The sequence below is a fragment of the Magnolia sinica genome, chromosome 17 (assembly GCF_029962835.1).
Source record: "Magnolia sinica isolate HGM2019 chromosome 17, MsV1, whole genome shotgun sequence".
NCBI classification, from domain to species: Eukaryota; Viridiplantae; Streptophyta; class Magnoliopsida; order Magnoliales; family Magnoliaceae; genus Magnolia; species Magnolia sinica.
Window position 1 is genome coordinate 38940382 of NC_080589.1, and position 20503 is coordinate 38960884.

The 20503-nt window shown below is 42.8% G+C and overlaps 1 protein-coding gene across 1 annotated transcript in view; it reads left to right on the top strand.

Moving 5' to 3' along the window:
* The window catches only part of LOC131230824 (NEDD8-activating enzyme E1 catalytic subunit), a 113549-nt gene extending 108069 nt beyond the window's left edge, over positions 1-5480 (top strand). Inside the window, exon 9 of the mRNA XM_058226831.1 lies at positions 4884-5480. Coding sequence (XP_058082814.1) covers positions 4884-5174 — 291 coding nt within the window. The 3' untranslated portion in view covers positions 5175-5480. The remainder of the gene's footprint in view (positions 1-4883) is intronic.
* The last annotated feature ends 15023 nt before the right edge of the window (positions 5481-20503 follow it).

A 20503-nucleotide genomic window follows, 5' to 3' on the forward strand; every position in this document is an offset into this window, starting at 1 on the left:
GATTCGGTAATTTTGCGCACCGGTATCCCTCGAAAGAGAGGAACAAGACCCTCATGCTTGGTGAATGTGAAGAAGAGGTATATGAGTAGGGCGATTACAAAGACTAAGTATATCAGCTTGATGCGACTGGTACTAGTGATGAAGATGCAGAGGAAATTGAGACCGTGCCAATCGCAGTCGTGATGTGTGCCTTAAACACATGCCAAGGAGATTGACGATTGTCATAGAACTGCCATCTTCCATACTTATGTCAAGTGTGGGGACAAGAGCTGCAAAGTGATCATAGATGGCAGAAGTTGCACCAACGTGGTCTCAGCGAGCATAGTGGCTCAGTTAGGTTTAATGGCAATTTCCCATCCCCAACCATATCGTGTTGCCTGGGTTGTCGCATTTTCCATTCCTGTGTCCCTATAATGTCTTATCCCTATCCAGTTTCGATCTTACAAAGAGATACTGCGATGTGATGTAGTGCCTATGGATATCGGCCACATCATCTTGGGCAAGCCTTGGTTGTATGACAGGGATGCAACACTATTCGGTCACTCGAATACATGTTCGTTTAAGTATGAAGGCAAGATGATTATCTTGTACCTTGTCCCGCCCAAGAGCACCCCATATAAGAAAGGAGATGTCACGAGGGGTGATCGGAAGGATGCAAAGAAACCCCAGTCCAACTCTCTGCATATTATAAACGGAAAAGAATTTGAGAAAGTGACTAGGATTGATTCCGAGGTGTATGCCCTTGTGGCTAGGGAAGTTACACACCAGGTTGATGTGGAGTTGCCATGTGAAGTGATTTCGATGATAGAGGAATTCAAGTATGTTTTTCCTGATGACCTCCCGGATGAGCTCTCACTTATGTGGGACATACAACATGCCATTGATCTTGTCTGGAGGTCAACTCTACCTAATCTCCTACATTGCTGAATGAATCCCATAGAGCACGTGGATTTAAAGAAGCAAGTTGACGAGCTTCTGAGGAAAGGATTCATTCAGGAAAGCATGAGCCCGTGCGTTGTGCCCGCCCTTCTCACACCCAAGAAAGATGGCACATGATGCATGTGTGGACAGTAGGGCTATCAATAAGATCACGGTCAAGTACCGATTTCCCATACTGCATCTTGATGATATGCTAGATGATGGCGAGTGCCACTATCTTTTCAAAGATTGATCTCAAGAGTGGGTACCACCAAATCCGCATATGCCTAGGAGATGAGTGGAAAACGACGTTCAAAATGAAAGATGAGCTTTACGAGTGGTTAGTCATGCCATTTGGCTTGACCAACGCTCCAAGTACATTTATGAGGGTGATGACCCAAGTGTTGAGACCTTTAATAGGGAAGTTCCTAGTGGGTATGCTTTGACGATATTCTCATCCATAGTACTTCTAAGGAACAACATCTCAACCACTTGAGACAAGTTTGTGGGATACTTAGGACTGAAGAGCTATATGCCAACCTTAAGAAATGTTCCTTCATGACATATAGAGTTATCTTCTTTGGGTTTGTTGTGTCGTCCAAGGGAATGTTTGCAGATCTTGAGAAAATTAAAGTCATTGTTAGTTGGCATGAACCGCGAAACATTCATGAGGTATGTAGCTTTCATGGCTTATCTACCTTCTATAGGCGGTTCATTAGAGGGTTTATTTCCATTATGGCTCATCACCAATTGTAATAGAAAATGGGAGTTCCAATGGACTAAAGTAGCCTCTAAGGCTTTCAAAGAGATAAAAGTTAAGATGACAAAGGCCCTTGTCATGCGTCTTCCTAACTTTTCCAAAGTCTTTGAAGTTGCATGTGATGCGTCGGGTGTTGGTATATGTAGAGTACTATGCCAAGAAGGACATCCAATAACTTATTTAAGTGAGAAACTAAATGAAGCTAAACAATAGTATTCCACTTATGATAAAGAGTTCTATGTGGTTGTTCAATCCTTACGCCATTGGCGTCATTATTTGTTACCATAAGAATTCGTCTTATTATCTGATCATGAGGCCCTGCGTTACCTTAATTCCTAGAAGAAACCAACTTCTAGGTATGTTGAATGGGCTCGGTTTATTTAGGAATACACTTTCGTTCTCAAACACAAGGCCGGGATCGAGAATAAACCAGCTGATGCCATTAATCTTCGAGTGGCGCTACTACAGAGTATGAGTATAGTGACTAAGTTTGAGCAACTAAAGTGAGAGTATCCTGTGTGCCCAGATTTTGGAGAGTTATATGCGTCACTGGGGAATGATCAGCCGAGAGACAATTGTGGGTTTGTCATCATTGATGACTTCCTATTTAAGGGTGACAGACTTTGCATCCTTCGTGCGTCCTTCCACGATTTTCTAGTTTGGGAGCTTCATGTTGGGGAGTAGCTGGTCATTTTAGGAGGGTCAACCATTGTCCTTATGGAAGATCGATTCTATTGGCCAAGTCTCAAGCTAGATGTAGCCAAGATCATTGGGCAGTGTAAGACTCGTTAATTGGCGAAGCAAAATACGGGATTGTATACATTTTTGCCAATGCCACATGCTCCGTGTCAAGATATCGGTATGGATTTTGTGTTAGGCTCACCAAAGGCTATCAAGAAATACAATTCCATCTTTGTTGTTGTGGACCGTTTTTCCAAGATGGTCCATTTCATTCCGAGCTCTAAAACATTGGACACCTGCAATATTGCTAAACTTTTTTTTTTTTTTACATGGTCAACCTAAGACCATAGTGTCTGACTGCAATGTGCGCTTTATGAGCTACTTTTGGAAGACACTATGGCACATGATGGGGACGAGACTTCAACTCTCATAAGCCTATCATCCCCAAACAGATGGACAAATTGAGGTCATTAATAGGAGTCCTGGAAATCTGCTTAGATGCCTTGTGGGATATCACATTAGGACTTGGGGAAGTGGATTTGGAGATTCGGGTCAAGAGGAGGGGTGGTGGCCTAATAGTGCTTCTATGTACAAACCTTCGGGGGTTTGGAAACCTATTTTGAAGTTAAAAGATGTGGTCCTTAAAGGGGTGGTCTTTGGGGTGTATGACAATTCGAGGGTGAGATTTTGGACAGATGTGTGGTTAGGTGATTGGAAATTGGAAGACCAATTTCCCAAGACTTGCTCAAGTGGCAATGGATCCCGATATTGTGTTTTTCTCTCATGAGGCTATCGGGGTTTGACTCCGTTGTGTAGGAGGGATCTTCATGAGGATGAATTTGTATAACTTTTGGCTATGTTAAATAAGTTGTTGGGGATCTCTATTTCGGAAGGAGCCGACTTTGTGCATGGGTTAGAGGAGAAATCTGGAAAGTTTTCGATGAAGTCTCTTCATTCCTTGATTGTTGACTATAGTGGTCATGTCAAAACGCATACATTCTTCCTTTGCTCCTATGGTGCCCGCTCTAGGGTGGCAGCTTTTGCTTGGTTAACGGGTTGGAATAGGGTATATTGATGATTGATAATTTGTAGAAGAGGGGCCTCATTATTGTCAATGCTTGCCCTTTGTGTTAGAAGGCCAAGGCATTGGTATGCCATCTTCTTTTGCATTGCTCTTTCTCAAGGGAGGTATGGACTTGACCTCCTTGAGCTTCTCGGCATCTTTTGGGTGTTTCTGAGATCTATGGAAGATTTCTTTAGGCAGTGGAATGGTGGTGGTCATGGCAATCAGGGTCATAAGGTGTGGAAGCTATCCCATTTAGCTGGGTTTTGGGCCTTATGGAAGGAAAGAAACAATAGATGCTTTCAGAATATTTGCGCTTGTTCAAAGGGGGTCTTTCTTAGGGCTAAATCTTATGCTTCCTTTGGGCTGTGACCTCCTTCGATGTAGAGGCTTGTAATTTGTGGGCTTTTTTGGGGGGTTGCATCTCTTTGCTTTCTATTGCTTTATTTTTCATTCTCTCGTATTCTTTCAGCTTCACTGCTTTTTTTTAATAAATTGTCATCCTTCGAAAAAACAAAAAAGAAGGGTCAGTTATCTTTCAAGCATAAAAAAAATAAAAATAATAGTGGGCATACACCTAGCTCAGTATTCGAGTTGGTAGTGTCCACTGTTCTGATGTGGCATAGCCTGGGATCGAGTTTCACCATGGACGTTTGGTAGGCAGTTGGCTTATTGCTCTAACAAAAAAAGGAAAAGAAAAATGTAGTGGGGATGCTTTACCCATTATAATTGTGTTCTCTCTTACTAATTAAATAGCGATTTATCTCAAAGGAACAAAGAAAAAGAGAAAAAAACAAAGTATGTTGAGAACTTGGAGAAGATGTCACACACTTGACATGATCTAAATTTTGTTTCAGATGTTTGGAATATGTAAAATTCATGCTTATTGCAGAATGAAGTTATCCTTGATGAGGATTAAAATTGATCCTTCTTATGAAGGCTATGGTGTTTGGCCTTTATCTGGGGATCTATACAGCTTCCTATGGTGCTCAATTCTGTGCTTGCGGGCACATGGTTTGGTGATCCAGACTTTTGATCTAGTGGGCCCCACCATATATCAGGTTCACACCTAGTAGAAGCATCTAGCCATCCAATATTTGGCATTCTTTCTAGATGAAACTCAACTGTTGCTCCAGATTCTTTTTCCATTTGTAGGCCACTGGTCGAAGGGTTGGGATCTTCCAGTCTTGAGATTCTCTGGGACATCCCCCATCAGTGGTGGGATCTAGAACACCAAAACATGGGCCCCAATTTACAATAAGGCACCTTAGCAAATTGTAAATTTGCTGAGGATCATGACCCAGTAACTTCCTCCTCTCGAGGTGTGCGACTGCTCTTCTACGCTACAACACCCATCTAACTTTTTTAAGTCCCCCATGTCATCTTTATAGCTCTTGATTCATGTTTCTTCCTTAAGCTTGCATCTGTTCTTCTCATGTCCATTTACTTTGTGTGGAACAGTTCATTGAACTCATTGGAGAACACCCGAGGCTGCTCCTATCAAAGCCGAGCATCACACACCACGGAAAGAATCTATACATGCAGGCACCCCCTGTACTGGAAGAGATGACACGTTCGAATCTACAGCTTCCTCTTTTTGAGCTCATGGGTAAACTCCCGAAAGATATCATCCATGCCACAGGCATGACCTGTGTGAATGGCAAGAAGATGTCATGCCTTAGGAAATTGCGGGTCATGTTCAAGGGGATCGTTGATGGGGTTGCAGACATGGACACGGCTGGTGGGGCATGATTTTTTTTCTGCTCCATGCCTTTGAATTTTACTTTGTGAAAATGTATTCTGAAAACACCGAGGGAGTGAAAGAGGCACTTGGCGAGTAGGGCTTTTGGGTCCTATCATTCTGTTGGGTTTGATTTGTCAAGATATGTCGAAAGATGTCAGTAATAGGGCACATTTTGATGCATTTGGCAATGGAGGAAATGTGTAGATGAAGTTGGGAAGTGAGGATGTCTTTTCCCAATTGCTACTTTCAAAGTGTCTTGCTTCTTTCATTTGTTAAGGAGATATAAAAATACAAGAATACGGAGTTTGCGTTTAGTCTACAAATGTTGCAGCTAACCAAATTGAATTCCATTAATATTGTACGGACTAGAGATGCTAAGATGATTTGCATTTGGATAGATTGAAGAGACACGATCTGGGCCATTCATCAGGTGCGCTTTGAACATGCCATATCTGGTTGGTCAACTCATCAGGTGGGTTGGATGTAATATGATGATTCATAATTCTTTGAACTGTCCAATTTCCCCGAACAAGTGCAGTCCTCTTGATGATAAGGGCATGGATTGATTTCAGGGCTGCATTATGTTTGTCATGGGCCTCATCTGATGAATAGCTTGGATCTTGCACCAATGTGCCAGGTCAGGCAGGTGTACAGTGAGTCTGTCCTTCAATATCTTATTGCTTAAACCATCATAGCATTCATCTTACATGCTAAGCTCTAGTTTGCCTTGTCTTTTGTGGAAGGGGAATTATTCGATTCTCTGGCAGAATGTGAAGGTTGATCTGCAGGCAATGAGAGATGGTACATGTTGAACTCATTAACTCGAAAGTAAATGAACCCTTTACATGTAAGACCTATTACTTATGCAATTTGGGATCTACCCAAGGAGTTGCTCTTGGCGTAGCCATTTCCAGTTATTGTTTCCCTTCCAAAGGCAAGTTCTTACACTTGATTGGTTAAATAACAATCCTTATCTCACAAATTATAAAAATCCTACTATAATGAAAAGGAATGAAAAGTGAAACCTTGTATTTTGTGAACCACTGTAAATAGGTCGTCGGAATAAAAAACAATCCTAAGCTCTGGTTTTGTCTATGAATATTTGCTGAATTAGGACCCGTTGTTACTTTTCATGTCAACTATCAAATAGATGTCCACCAAGCAGCCACTTAGGAAATCAAATTTTTTGCTTTTTTTTGGGTGATCATCTAAATTGGACCTTTTTTTTTATTATTATTATTATTGTTTTTGTTGTTAGCCATGTACTGTTTCTTATTAGTGCTCTTGTATCAAAGTTTAGGTCTTGGAAGCTTTATATGAGGATGTGAAATATCACATGGATTCAGAAAAGATGTAGTATGCCAACATGCACCTTGATTGAGGGTGTGTTTGGTTGGCACCAAATTAGACTAATTAATCAGAAAATCACCCTCAATCAGAAATTCAGGTAAGTGAATGAGTAGAAAAAGTTGCCCTACTTGGGTGTAGGGCTCCTTACACATGAACCAATTTAAGTGTTGGGATTTTCATTTCCATAAATAGGAATATTGAAAAGTCAAATAGGTTTCGCCTTCTTTACAGAAGAAAAAGAGTAATCAAGGGAATGAAATAATGGGATTTGAACCAACTGTGTGTGTGTGTGTGTTTCCACCTTTACTATATGTTTCCCTTTCGGTCTCTGCAATTCCCATACAACCTACCTATTTCAGCAACGGTGGACCTTATGATACTCGTCAAACATCAACCGTTAGCCATTTTTATACTTTTACAGTCCATTTGTAGGTCAGTGAGCGGATGGTTGATAGGTGCCAATCTGTGTTGTTTTTGAACTGTTGGCCACAGATGGATGGACCTACTTAATCAGTGTTCAGAATGTAGGTGTTTAGGACAGTGGGGAGGACTAGACTCAATAATAGCATTCCCATCTTACTTGAGAAAAGAGTGCATGTTGCTCGTCTTATAGTGTCCCTGAATGGGTGACATTGGATGATATGTACAGTCGTCATCCTAGAATGGGCACGAATTTGGGGCGCACTCGGCACAGGCGGAGGCTCCACTGAGGGGCCACCGTTATGTATGAATTTTACCCACACCGTCTATCCATTTTTTTTTTTTCATTTCATTTTAGATTATGAAATCAAAAATAGAAAATATCCAATGCTCAAATGGACCACACTGGGGATTTTATAATCTAAAATGATATGAAAAAAGGGATAGACGGTGTGGATAAAATTCATACATAATGGTGGCCCCTCAGTGGCCATCGGAGCCTCTGCCTGTCTCGAGCTCTGAACAGGCGGGGGTAGTACCTAATTCGCGCCCACGATTTTGATGGTCATTCATGCAAGGTTGGAATAATAAAGGTAGGCGAGAATTAACCCATACTCGGACTAAGATATCAATTCGGCATGATTCTTCAACTCTTGCATATTCATGATGTACTACTAGTGAGATGGATGGTTCAGATAATACGACTATACAGCTGTTTCGACGCAGCCAGGAGATGCACCCAAATGGAAATCGGATTGCGTACTGAGTTACTCAGTAGGCTCTTATCGTACTGAGTAAACTCTGTTGGGCCCACTGTTAATGTATGTGGCTTATCCACACCGTCCATCCACTTTTAGAGCTCATTTTATGGGTTGATACAAGAATTGAAGCTTATCCAAAGCTCAAGTGGAACATACTACAGGAAACAGTGGAAATAATGATTTCCACCGTTGAAACATTGCTGGACCCCGCAGTGTTGTTTATTTGTCATCCAACCTTCTCATAAGAACACAAAAACATGGATGAATGTAAAAAAACAAATATAAGGTTGATCCAAAACTTCTATTGCCCTCAAGAAATTGTCTACGGTAGACATTCAATTCACAAGATTTCCTGTGGTGTGGTCCATTTTAACTTTTTGTTTTGCTTCATTTTTGGCTGAAGCCCTAAAATCATCTGGTAAAATGTATGGACGGATTGGATAAAATACATAGATCATAGTGGAACCCACAGAGTTTACTCAGTACGCTTAGCGTACTGAGTTACTCAGTACGCAATCCGCCTCCACCCAAATGAACTTTGGTAAGTTGTTCCTTATTTCATCAAATCTCTCCTACTCAATCAAACATAATTCAACATTCAAGAAAACAATTGAACCAGACAGGAATGAAAATGATTGATTGCCTTACAAGGTAAACACCCAGTTACAACCAAACTAACCAAACTAAACCAAAAATCCAAAGTCAAACAGCTAAGATAACCAACAAACAACTCCAATGATTGCCCATAACATCCCATAAAAGCCTTGATTAAATTTTTTTTTTTTTTTTAAAAAATAAAAAAAATTCAATCTAATACTTAACCAGTAAACGGGTATTGCTCATATCTAATGGAACAATCATAGAGAACCGCTCGTCCACCAATACGGCTATTGCAAGCATCGGTCATAGTCTTCATCGCTGAGGCTAGACATGTGGTGCAGTCAGCATCCGAGATGGTCCCACCGCATGTGGCATGGCCATAAGCAAAAGCGTTGGGAAAGGGTGAGATGTTGTGGTAGTCATGGCTCTTGTATGACGGTGTGACTGCCTCCAAATCGGCCAGGACATAAGCCAGACTTATAGTGAAGGGATCTCCTCTTGTGTAAGTACCAGAGTTGCAGAGAACCGACGTCACGTTGGTGTTAGGCGCACCACTAATCGTACCACATGAACCCATGATCACACCTAAAACCATCAATAGCCCAACAAGAGAAGCCATTTTTCTTACTCTCTTTTCTTTTCTTTTCTCCTCCTTTGATGAGATATGAAGGCTTCCTTCGTATTGGATCCCCTTTGAATTTTCCACCACGCTATGACATTGTCATACTACCTCTTTGTTTTATCCTCTGTTTGTTTATAGTCATAGGTTCTTTGGTCCCCCCAAAAGCATCCTAACCCTTCATCTGATGGATCTCTCTTCGATTAGGAATATCCAAGAAATCTCTCGGATTGGAAGATCCTTAACTGACCCTTGTATATCGGGATTTTTCTCTATCTTTCTTAGATAGAGAAATCTCTCATTGGGCCCCACCATGCATGTGCCTTGGCACAAAAAGTCGGACTAATTCAATCCATTGGGTGGGCCACACATAGATGATGAAAATGGAGGACATTTTGGATCAAATTGACAACAGTCCTCATCTACAATCTGAGCCGCCTAATTTGGAGTCTCACGTTGGGTCCCTCCTGATACACGGTTTGGATGTCCCACGTATGTGCTAACCAGGTTGGCGCGTGTGGCCGTGTATGGCGCTAGTAGAACTTTAGGTACTTGTTATGTGATCCTGTGCACGTGACATCCGGCCCAATGATCACGTACCCTCACATCGGTCCTGCAATCCAAACCACCATAGTTGATCAACGTTCGTTTGTAAGTTTTTAAGTATCTGTTTTAAATCCTCAGAAAATTTTCAACGGTGAGGATTGCGTTATCCTTTTGCACGGGTTGTTAAAGATAAAATCTTGAAAAAAAAAGGGACGTGGTTTGAGGAGGCCGGTTCCTCTCTACAAGTCGTTGTAGGATAAGCTTATGGTACAGGGTTTCTCATGGGGCCTACCGTGGTGTGTGTATGGCAGCTAGCCTGTCCAAGAAGGGTCACCCCCAAGCTGAAAGATGGACGGCCCAAAAATAAGGTCGATCCAACCATCATGTGTCCAACACGTGAATTTGGAGGTTTTTGGGTGGTTATCCTTTCTTTTCTGTAGTGTGGCTCACCTAATTGCTGGATGGATCTGATTTTTGGGGGAACCACGTCATCATCGCAGAGATCACTCAATGCGCTGATTGGATGGCACACGCACAAAACGTGGTTTGAGATTTCATCATCTACTCTCCCAAATAAAATTCCTAGAAGCCACCTCTTTCTGAGGACGACTCACCTGAGAATTTATTTACATCCCGTCTTCTTCAATTTGCGCCGATGGGGCTTACCGTTTGGTGCCCTACATCTGATTGATCCAAAAGTGTCTTGGATGGTAGACTCCTTGAAAGTCGGGCGCGGAAGAGTGGGCCTTAATGATCCGACTGTCTAGATGATATGGTACCGCTACAAAGCCGAAGATGAATGGCGCAGGTCCAGCAGTCCACCTAATTACTATTGGAGTAGATGGGTCTAATCACCCCTCTAATTTTACGGTATAGATGGCCATTGATTTTGATCTACGTCTTGGATCGTTTAAGGAACAGGTTAGATGGACACAAACTCACTATTTCTTCTCTTCTTAATGTTTCCCGTATTAGTAATTGCATTTTTTTTTATTTTTTATTTTTACATCGAAGGTATTTTTCTCCATCCATAAAACAAGGAATCGAGAGATAAGGGATGAGATTTGATAGGATTAATTTTATCCTTAATCCAATTTCTTATGTATCTCTCCCTCATAGAAATTTCAAATTCTCATTGGATTTCAAAGTCCTGCAAGAGAGAATAAGCGAGAAAGGTTTGTGGGACCTATTGATTAGCAGTTGTCCACAAGTGGGCTCTATAGGCCCATGTCCAACATCTCCCACTCAAGCACATCATGGGGTGAGCTTATAGATTGTCCATCTAGCTCGTCACTAAACAACCAAAAACAAAGAATTGTAATAAAAAGAATCAGAGGTGTGGTACCAGCTGGAACACCGTTATCTTCTCACAAATTGTTTGAGTACTAATTGACCATCTAACTAGCACTTAATAATCCAAGCTTTACAATGCCTGTCCAAGTCTGCATGACCACACTGGATGGAGTTAATTCCTAATCAGGAATACTCGGCCAACATAGGCACTTATCCAATTTATTGAGTTTATTTTCAAAATTCACTTTTCGTAAACATTGATTTAAATCCTTTTAAAGTAATACAAATATATATATATATATATATATATATATATATATATATATATATATATATATATATATATATATATATATATATGTTTGGAAAAGAATATTATTTGCAAAAAATCTATAAGAAACTTGATAATGTCGGCAAATAAGTCTTTAAGTGCGTTTTTATACTTTTATAAACTTGGTGTAGCTGTCACGGGATCTTTCCCATGTATATATGTAATTTGGAATATATCAAGGTGCTTTCCTAGCGTAATCAAGTCTAGCCAATCAAGGGCCTTTTGTCATCGTACATTAAAGTAATGACACTCAATCTCATCTTCCTGTACACAAGATGAGGGTATGTAAGGATACAAAGAGTCACCTATAGGACTGGCTAGTCGCACATTACAATAATTAGATCGAATCAAAACAATTGGTAGGTAAAAGGTCTCCGCATATTACTACAGTTAACGTTGTAAAATAAACAATACTAGGCATATGTTGGGTCTACAATACGCAGGTCGTCTAAGGTATGACTTATCTTATATTCTCGTACCCTAGATTTAATTTAGGTCATAACATTATTCACATGAAGAGCAATGTAACGTCTCGAAAAAATCCGTACAAAGACCGAGTACCCCCTCTGGCAGAAATTACTTAGGATCAAAACCTTTAGAAAATTAGGTTAATGTTAACAAGTGCTAAACTAGAGTCCTTGTGAAATTAGCACTAATCACTTTAAATATGATCTGCAGAACTCAAAACGTGCAGAATCAATGACGCTACATTACCCTGAAATCTAGAATCCATCTTTAAACCCGGTTGCTCTCGGGAGCACACCGAAACTCCGTATTAGACCTAGACCGCACGTCAAAAGTTCGATTACCTCGAAACTATACGGATATGACCGCATTACTGGACTTGACAACCCCCTCGGAAATCAAGTCTTGATTGTATCTAAAAATGCACAACTTGAGCCCGGAGCAAAGTGTGTGAGAAATGTGAAAATATTTAGAAATAAAAATTCGAATTTAAGTAATCTGAGTCATGTCGCTTGCGGGCCAAATATAAGGATTCAGACTGTCAGAATCTGACCCAAATACACCCTCGGATCAGGAGAAATGTCCCACACATGTCGATGTACTTGTGGCCCTGATCGAGTGACCGTGACCGTTGAACTGAAACTGGTCCGCCACGGCTGATCTGTAAATCCGATCGGAACGAAAACTCAACCTGACCTAGATCTATGGTCAGGGAGCTTAAGTCTGACCGCACGTGGAAAAGGAACCACCAGAAGTGTTCCGTTGGACCGGAATAGTCCGTATTTGGATATAACCTAAGTATACCTTGGCCCTCGGGCCATTCCCATCAAACCTGAGCCTATATAAGGACTTTAAACACTCCCTCTCATATGCCATACGAATTTTGCAAACCCTAAGAGAAAGAAGAGAGAAAAGAGAAGAAGAAAGTAAGGAAGAGAGAGAGAGAGTGAGAGATAGATGTTGAGATCTTTCTCTGACGCTCCACTTCTTAGCCACCACTCCTGTGTCACTATACGGGCGCTACCAATCCTGTTCTTAGGTAAGAAAACCTAACCCTAATCTGTTTTAGGTTTTCAGATAGTGTAAGATTTGAAATAGCTAACCTAATTTATGCTATGAGTTGCCAATCTGCCGTAGACAAAGACTTAGCTTTAAAACTGAGTTCGTTACGAGTCTACTGGCGAAAGGTGCGGACGATAAATGTATAGGTTATGGCTTTTAAAGCTTTCAATGTCGGTTAATGGTTTATAACTGATGTGGATGCTATTTTACATGTGAAATGCGTCATCTGTTTCGTTTTACAAGTATATATGAACTATGTGACATATAATGTTCTATGTATATGTTGTGATATTTGAATACGTATGGAATTTGGAATTGTGCCTAACATGATTATCTGTCGTGGATATAAGCTTATTATATATGCGACAACTCATTAGCGAAAGGACTTGCCCTAAATCATGCCACGATCAATATACGTTATATATGTTAAAGTGTGTAGCCCAAGTGTTTGTGGAAATGATTAAATAAATATGGAACCCGAATTCATGCATGCCATAATTATCCGCCGTGGATATATGCGTGTGGTATATGGGGAAACTCCCTAGTGTAAGGATTTGCCCTAATACGTGCTATCACCAACATACGTCATGTATGTTGGAATATGTAGTCTAAGTGTTTGTAGAAATGACTGAATGAACAAGTGTGTAATAAATTATACTTTATATGGGTATTGAGAAGAAATTCTCAACTACCTTAACGATGTGTATGATTTCCTCCATGTAATTTATATTCTTTTTCTGTTTTACTTAGACACTGCCTATGTATGAATTCATGTTTAAGTTGAAATCCATCAAATGCTCACATGCTTGTATGATTGGAATTGTTGACCCATTACTGTTCTGATTAGCTTATATGATTATCTGTTATAATTGAATGTGTTTGGGACTATGAAATAGTCCACGCAATCGGTAACAGGTTCTGATTTGGTGGCTGAGGTTGTCTCGCCACATAGGACGTGATCGATGAATCCGAGCCGTACTTGGGATGTTGGCAGTGGTTAGGCCACACGGAGTGCTTACGCACTTCATGTCGATTAACTCAACATGTGCTCGTACTGGTCGAGCTTGTCAAGTAACCCGATTGACCCGATGTATGTTCATCATGTATGGACACTACTGCTTGAACCTAAGGTACCAAACTCACCAGTGAAAATCTCGTTAACCTTGGTACCTCGATCCGCTAAGACTCATAAGCCGGGCATGGTGGTATGGGACACCGTGGTCGAGCTTTCGGCCTACGCTAGGGTGACGAGCTTCCCTGTAGTGACCAGTAGGCAACCCAGACTCGTGAACTGAATACGGTGGTATGGGACACTGTATTCGAGCTGTCAGCCTATACTGATAAGGTGACAAGCCCTTTATAGTGAACTCGAGCGTACACTAAGACTGCATAGAGGTGACGAGCCCTTACGTAGCAACAAGAGTACATTAGGCCTGCTCTGATAAGGTGACGAGCCCTTTGCAGCGACCTAGAAACCGCAATATCGTATGAGAATTGCTAGGACTGACGACCCTAGAATGGATCATTATTTGAAAATTGATATAAGGGAGCTGCCTTAGATTCCCAATCCTGCTGTATGAAAGGGACTAATAATAACTCGGTAATCACGCTCATTCCATCGCACTGCATGTGCCCTGGGTTGAAGAGCACAGAGGGAAGAAAGCATGCCGGGACCGTAAGATAGTGTTGCACGAGAGAGTGTAGGCGAGGGCTTGCATCATGCTTATATTTCATCCTTGCATTAATAAGAGTATCTAGGAATGTCTGATATGTCTGCTTTATCATTACTGCTTGACTGAATTGATAACATGTTAACCTTTGCTCTATGGTTCCACTGAGTTAATCACTCACTCCCACGTTACGAGACGGTGTTTAAACATCAACCAGACCCTGTCTTAGTTGCAGATGACGATGCGACTCAGGAGGCGAAGCCCGATTACTATGACGATCAGGATGAGTTCTCATATATGCAATTCTCCTGTGGATTCGCTTAGGCCATCCGAATCAACGGGGCTTTAGGGTTATACTTGTAGTGGACTATCACATTTTTGACGTTTTGTATTTGGAAACAATACATGTAATTATTGAGCTGGTAATGCATACATACTTTAGGAACCTATACTGTGTTATAACGCTATACGTATTTGAGTAAGCCTTCCGCTTGCGTATTACAACTGTCCCTGGATTATGTTTTGCTGCTCTGGCTTAATCTTATTCATGTTTTATGTACTAATACAGACAATATTTAATCATCATTAAATATGTTGCATAAGTGATGCGTTGGAACTCGGGAGTTGGACTTTTACTCGACACCCGATTTTCAAGGCGTTACAAGTCGGTATCAAAGCGTACTCGGGAGTTTCAGACTAAACGAGATCTTGATCCCCAGGCTCCCGTCGGAAGGACTCTGTTGGCGGAGCTGTCGCTGGAGATAATGAGGGCCGTAGAGTTCTTTTTGAAGCTCATGTGGATGCTACACTGTACAGAGCCAGAGTAGGTCGAGTTGGCCACCTTTATGTTTGAAAAGGAGGCCAGCTTGTGGTGGGATAGTGTCCTGCGGACCGTTGCAGTTGACTATGTATGGACGTGGGCAGCTTTTGGGTTTTGCTTCCATGAGAAGTACTATCCCCAGACGTACCGGCACGAGAAGGAGAATGAGTTCTTGCGCCTCAGACAGGGAGGCATTTTAGTGACAGAGTACGAGCACCAGTTTAAAGAGTTGGGCAGGTACGTCCCTACAGTACTTGCTGACGCGCAGATGCGGATGCGGTATTTTTTCGAGGGCCTGCGACTTGATATTCGCTCGAAGATGTGCTGTGCTAACATACCCTCCTATGCTAAGTTAGTATACATGTCTATGCGGGCAGAGCAGGATGGGGATCGATTGTCATGTTCTCGTGGGCCTATGATCCCTAGGCCACGACCAGATATGCCGAGCAGGCCATTCCTCGGCAACAGATCCCGTAGCGACTCTCCTTCCAAGATCGCGGCGCCACTAGTTCCAATGAGGCGACCTGGTGTGACATGTACGAATTGTGGGAGACCAGGTCATGCTGCGGAGAGCTGTTTTGCACGCATGAGAGATAGTGGGTTTTCGCCGCCACAGAGAATCGACCACCCTCGCCCTTAGGCTCTATCGGCTCCACCCCTACGGACAGCACCTGCACATCCTTCCTTTAGGCCCCCTCCACCTCGATTTAGGCCACCTCAGCAACCTATGTTACCTCAGCCCAATAGATCTCAGCAGGAACGCATTCACGCACTTACAGCGGAAGCACCTGACACTACAACTACCATACCTTTGGCCTTCAAGCTCACCGCCCATGTTGAAGGTACCCCTATATTTCTGTTGGTGGATATGGGATCCACTATTTCATTGATATCACATTCTACAGTCAAGCGCTTAGGGCTGAATACGACCCCGATGGTTGGGGTGCGAGTTATCGTAGTACCAGGGACTTTTACAGATGCCACCAAAATGTGTGCGGGTTGTTTGATAGATCTAGGGAGCAGGACAATATGCATTGACTTGATTGTCACCACACTATACCATTTCAACATCATCCTTGGTATGGATTGGTTAACTGAAGCGAGGGCCGAGATTGACTGCGAGACTCGTCTAGTGACAGCGTACGGACCTGAGGGCAAGCCCTTTACATTTTCCATATAGGTCAGTTGCCCTTTTCGAGTTCTTTGTTATGCTTCCTTACTGAAGAATATTGATGGCCCGACACTTGAACATACGCCTGTAGTTCAGGATTTTGGGGAAGTGTTCAGTAAGATACCGGGGCTACCTCCTCGTCGTGAGATTGATTTCACCATTGATTTAGCGCCTGGTGCGACGCCCATTTCACTTCCGACATACCGTATGCCTCCGTGTGAGATAGAGGAGTTGAGGAAACAGATCGATGATCTGTTAGATGTTGGTTTCATACGACTGAGTGTATCTCCTTGGGGAGCACCTGTGTTGTTTGTGAAGAAGAAGGATAGGTCACTGCGATTGTGTATTGATTACTGCAAATTGAACTAAGTGACGGTGAAGAACAAGTATCCTCTGCCTAGGATAGACGATTCGTTTGATCAGTTGATAGAAGCGCAATATTTCACGGAGATCGACTTGCAATCAGGGTATCATCAGTTACGCGTTAGGGATGAAGACGTGTAGAAGACGGCTTTCAAGACTTGTTTTGGGCACTATGAATTTCTTGTGATGTCGTTCGATCTTACGAACGCTTCGGCTATGTTCATGGATTTAATGAACAGAGTATTTCGACCGTTCCTTTACCGATTCGTCATTGTGTTTATTGACGACATTCTGATATACTCCAAGAGTCGGGAAGAACACGAGGAACACCTGCGAGCAGTCTTGGATACTTTGAGGAAGAACCAGTTGTTTGCCCAGTACAAGAAATGCGACTTCTAGAAGGAAGAAGTCAAGTTCCTGGGACATGTGGTGTCTAGGGAAGGGATAACTGTGGACCTTGCTAAGGTAGCCACAGTTCAGGACTGGGAGCAGCTCGGTTCGGTTACCGAGGTGAGGAGTTTTCTTGGTCTGGCGGGTTACTATCGACGATTCATTAGGGACTTCTCAAGGATAGCCAGACCTTTGTCTCAGTTGACACGAAAAGATCTGAAGTTCGCCTGGAATGAAAAGGCGGAAGCAGCTTTTCAGGAGTTGAAGGACAGACTAACGTCCACCCCTATACTAGTATTGCCAGAGCAAGGGGTCAAGTATACGATATACACCAATGCATCTCGGGTTGGTTTAGGTTGTGTCCTTATGCAGAAGGACAGGGTGATTGTATATGCCTTGAGACAGTTGAGGAAACACGAGGAGAATTACCCTACACACGACCTCGAGTTAACAGCGGTCATATTTGCATTAAAGCTCTGAAGACATTACCTCTACGGAGAGGAGTTCGAGCTCTTTTGCGACCACAAGAGCCTTAAGTATATATTCACTCAGCGAAATTTGAATATAAGGCAGCGCCGATGGATGGAAACCCTGAAGGACTTTAAGTTCGAGGTCTCCTACCATCCTGGCAAGGCCAACCTTGTGGCAGACGCGTTGAGCTGTAAGAAGGCGATCATATTTGCAGCTCCGCTGATGATTGAGGAGTGGGGTATGCTAGAGTTTGTTCACGACTTTGAGCAGAAGCTCATAGTGGAGGAGCCATTTGAGAGCGTCGCACACGTTCGGGTGCGGGCACTTATCGACGACAGGATTATCGCGGCCTAGAAAGATGACGAACAATTGGTTGAGCTTAGAAAGCTGACGGGTAATGATGAGGATGCCGAATAGAGTGTGGATTTGGACGGGGGCCTGCGTTATCTTGGCCGCCTATGCGTCTCGAACCTCCCTGACTTGAGAAAAGAAGTTCTTGAGGCTGCTCCCAATTCAAGGATGGCGATGCATCCAGACAGTACAAAGATGTATCGTGACATGAAGAGGTCGTATTGGTGAGACAATATGAAGGCTCACATAGCAGATTATGTGTCTTGTTTTCTCACGTACTAGCAGGTCATGGCAGAGCATCGCCGAACTCCTGGACTACTTTAGCCCATGCCCATAGCAGAATGGAAGTGGGACTTCATCTCTATGTATTTCATATCAGGCCTACCGAAGACGAGGAAAGGTTATGATTCCATATGGGTGATCGTGGACCGGTTGACAAAAACGGCTCATTTCCTCCCTATCAGAGTTTTGAACTCTGCAGACGAGTTGGCCAGGTTGTACATCAAGGAGATCATACATCTGCATGGGGTTCCTTTGGAGATCGTGTCAGACCGAGACACACGATTTACATCTATCTTCTAGACTCATATCCAGGAAGCGATGGGTGTGAAGTTGAAGTTCAGTACCGCGTTCCACCCACAGACTGACGGGCAGACGGAATGGATGAATCAGATTCTGGAAGATATGTTGCAGGCCTGTGTGCCGGATTTCAAGGACAGTTGGGATGATTGTCTTCCAGATGCAGAGTTCGCCTATAACAACAGCTTTCAGGCGAGTATTGGCATGGCTCCTTAGGAGGCACTATATGGGCGCCTATGTAGAGCGCCGCATTGCTGGGCAGAGGTTGGCGAGAAAAGCTTGATTGGCCCAGAGTTAGTACAGGTGACTTCAGAGAAAGTCAACATCATCAGGCGCCGACTTCTGACAGTGCAGAGCAGACAGAAGAGCTACGCCGATACGAGGCGGCGACTGCTAGAGTTCGAGGTCGGAGATCATGTGTTCCTCAAAGTTTTTCCTATGAAGGGAGTCCTTCGGTTTAACAAGAAGGGGAAGCTTACGCCTCGATTCATTGGCCCATTTCAGATACTTGATCGGGTGGGGGCGGTAGCGTACCGCCTTGCTTTGCCCACACCACTTGCGGGCATGCATAACATATTTCATGTATCTATGCTGAGGAAATACGTTCCCGATCCTTCCCACATTATCAGATGGGAGCAAGTACAGTTGAGCGAGAACGCTACATATGTACTGCGACCGACGTGTATCCTAAACAGGAAGGAGCAGGTATTGCGTAGCAAGGTCATTCTACTTGTGAAAGTGCTGTGGACGCATCACACAGAAGAAGAGGCTACTTGAAAGACAAAAGCCGAGGTTCGAAAGAACTACCCTCAGATTCTTGAGGAGTACGAAAAGGTACTAATTTCGAGGACAAAATTATTTTTAAGGGGGGTAGATTGTAACGTCTCGAAAAAATTCGTAGAAAGACCGAGTACCCCCTCTGGCAGAAATTACCCAGGATCAAAACCTTTAGAAAATTACGTTAATGTTAGCAAGTGCTAAACTAGAGTATTTGTGAAATTAGCACTAATCACTTTAAATATGATATGCAAGACCCAAAACGTGTAGAATCATTGACTTTACATTACCCTGAAATCTAGAATCTATCCTTAAACCCGGTTACTCTCGGGAGCACACTGAAACTCCGTATCGGACCTAGACCGCACGTCGAAAGTCCAATTACCCCGAAACTATATGGATATGACCGCATTACTGGACTTGACAACCCCCTCGAAAATCAAGTCTTGATTATGTCTAGAAATGCACAACTTGAGCCCGGAGCAAAGTGTGTGAGAAACGTGAAAATATTTAGAAATAAAAATCTAAATTTAAGTAATCTGAATCGTGTCGCTTGCGGGCCAAATATAAGGATTCAGACCGTCAGAATCTGACCCAAATACACCCTCGGATCAGGAGAAATGTCCCACACATGTCGATGTACTTGTGGCCCTGATCGAGTGACCGTGACCGTTGAACTGAAACTGGTCCGCCACGGCTGATCTGTAAATCTGATCGAAATGAAAACTCAGCCTAACCTAGATCCATGGTCAGGGAGCTTAAGTCCGACCGCACGTGGAAAAGGGGCCACCAGAAGTGCTCCGTTGGACCGGAACAGTCCGTATTTGGATATAACCTAAGTATACCTTGGCCCTGGGGCCATTCTCATCAAACCTGGGCCTATATAAGGAACTTAAACCCTCCCTCTCATATGCCATACGAATTTTGCAAACCCTAAGGGAAAGAAGAGAGAAAAGAGAAGAAGAAAGTGAGGAAGAGAGAGAGAGAGAGTGAGAGATGGATGTTGGGATCTTTCCCTGACACTCCACGACTTAGCCACCACTCTTGTGTCGCTATACGGGTGATACCAATCCCGTTCTTAGGTAAGAAAACCTAACCCTAATATGTTTTAGGGTTTCAGATAGTGTAAGATTTGAAATAGCTAACCTAATTTATGCTATAGGTTGCCAATCTGCCGTAGACAAAGACTTAGCTTTAAAACTGAGTTCGTTACGTGTCTACCAGCAAAAGGTGTAGACTATAAACATGTAGGTTATGGTTTTCAAAGCTTTCAATGTCGGTTAATGGTTTATAACTGA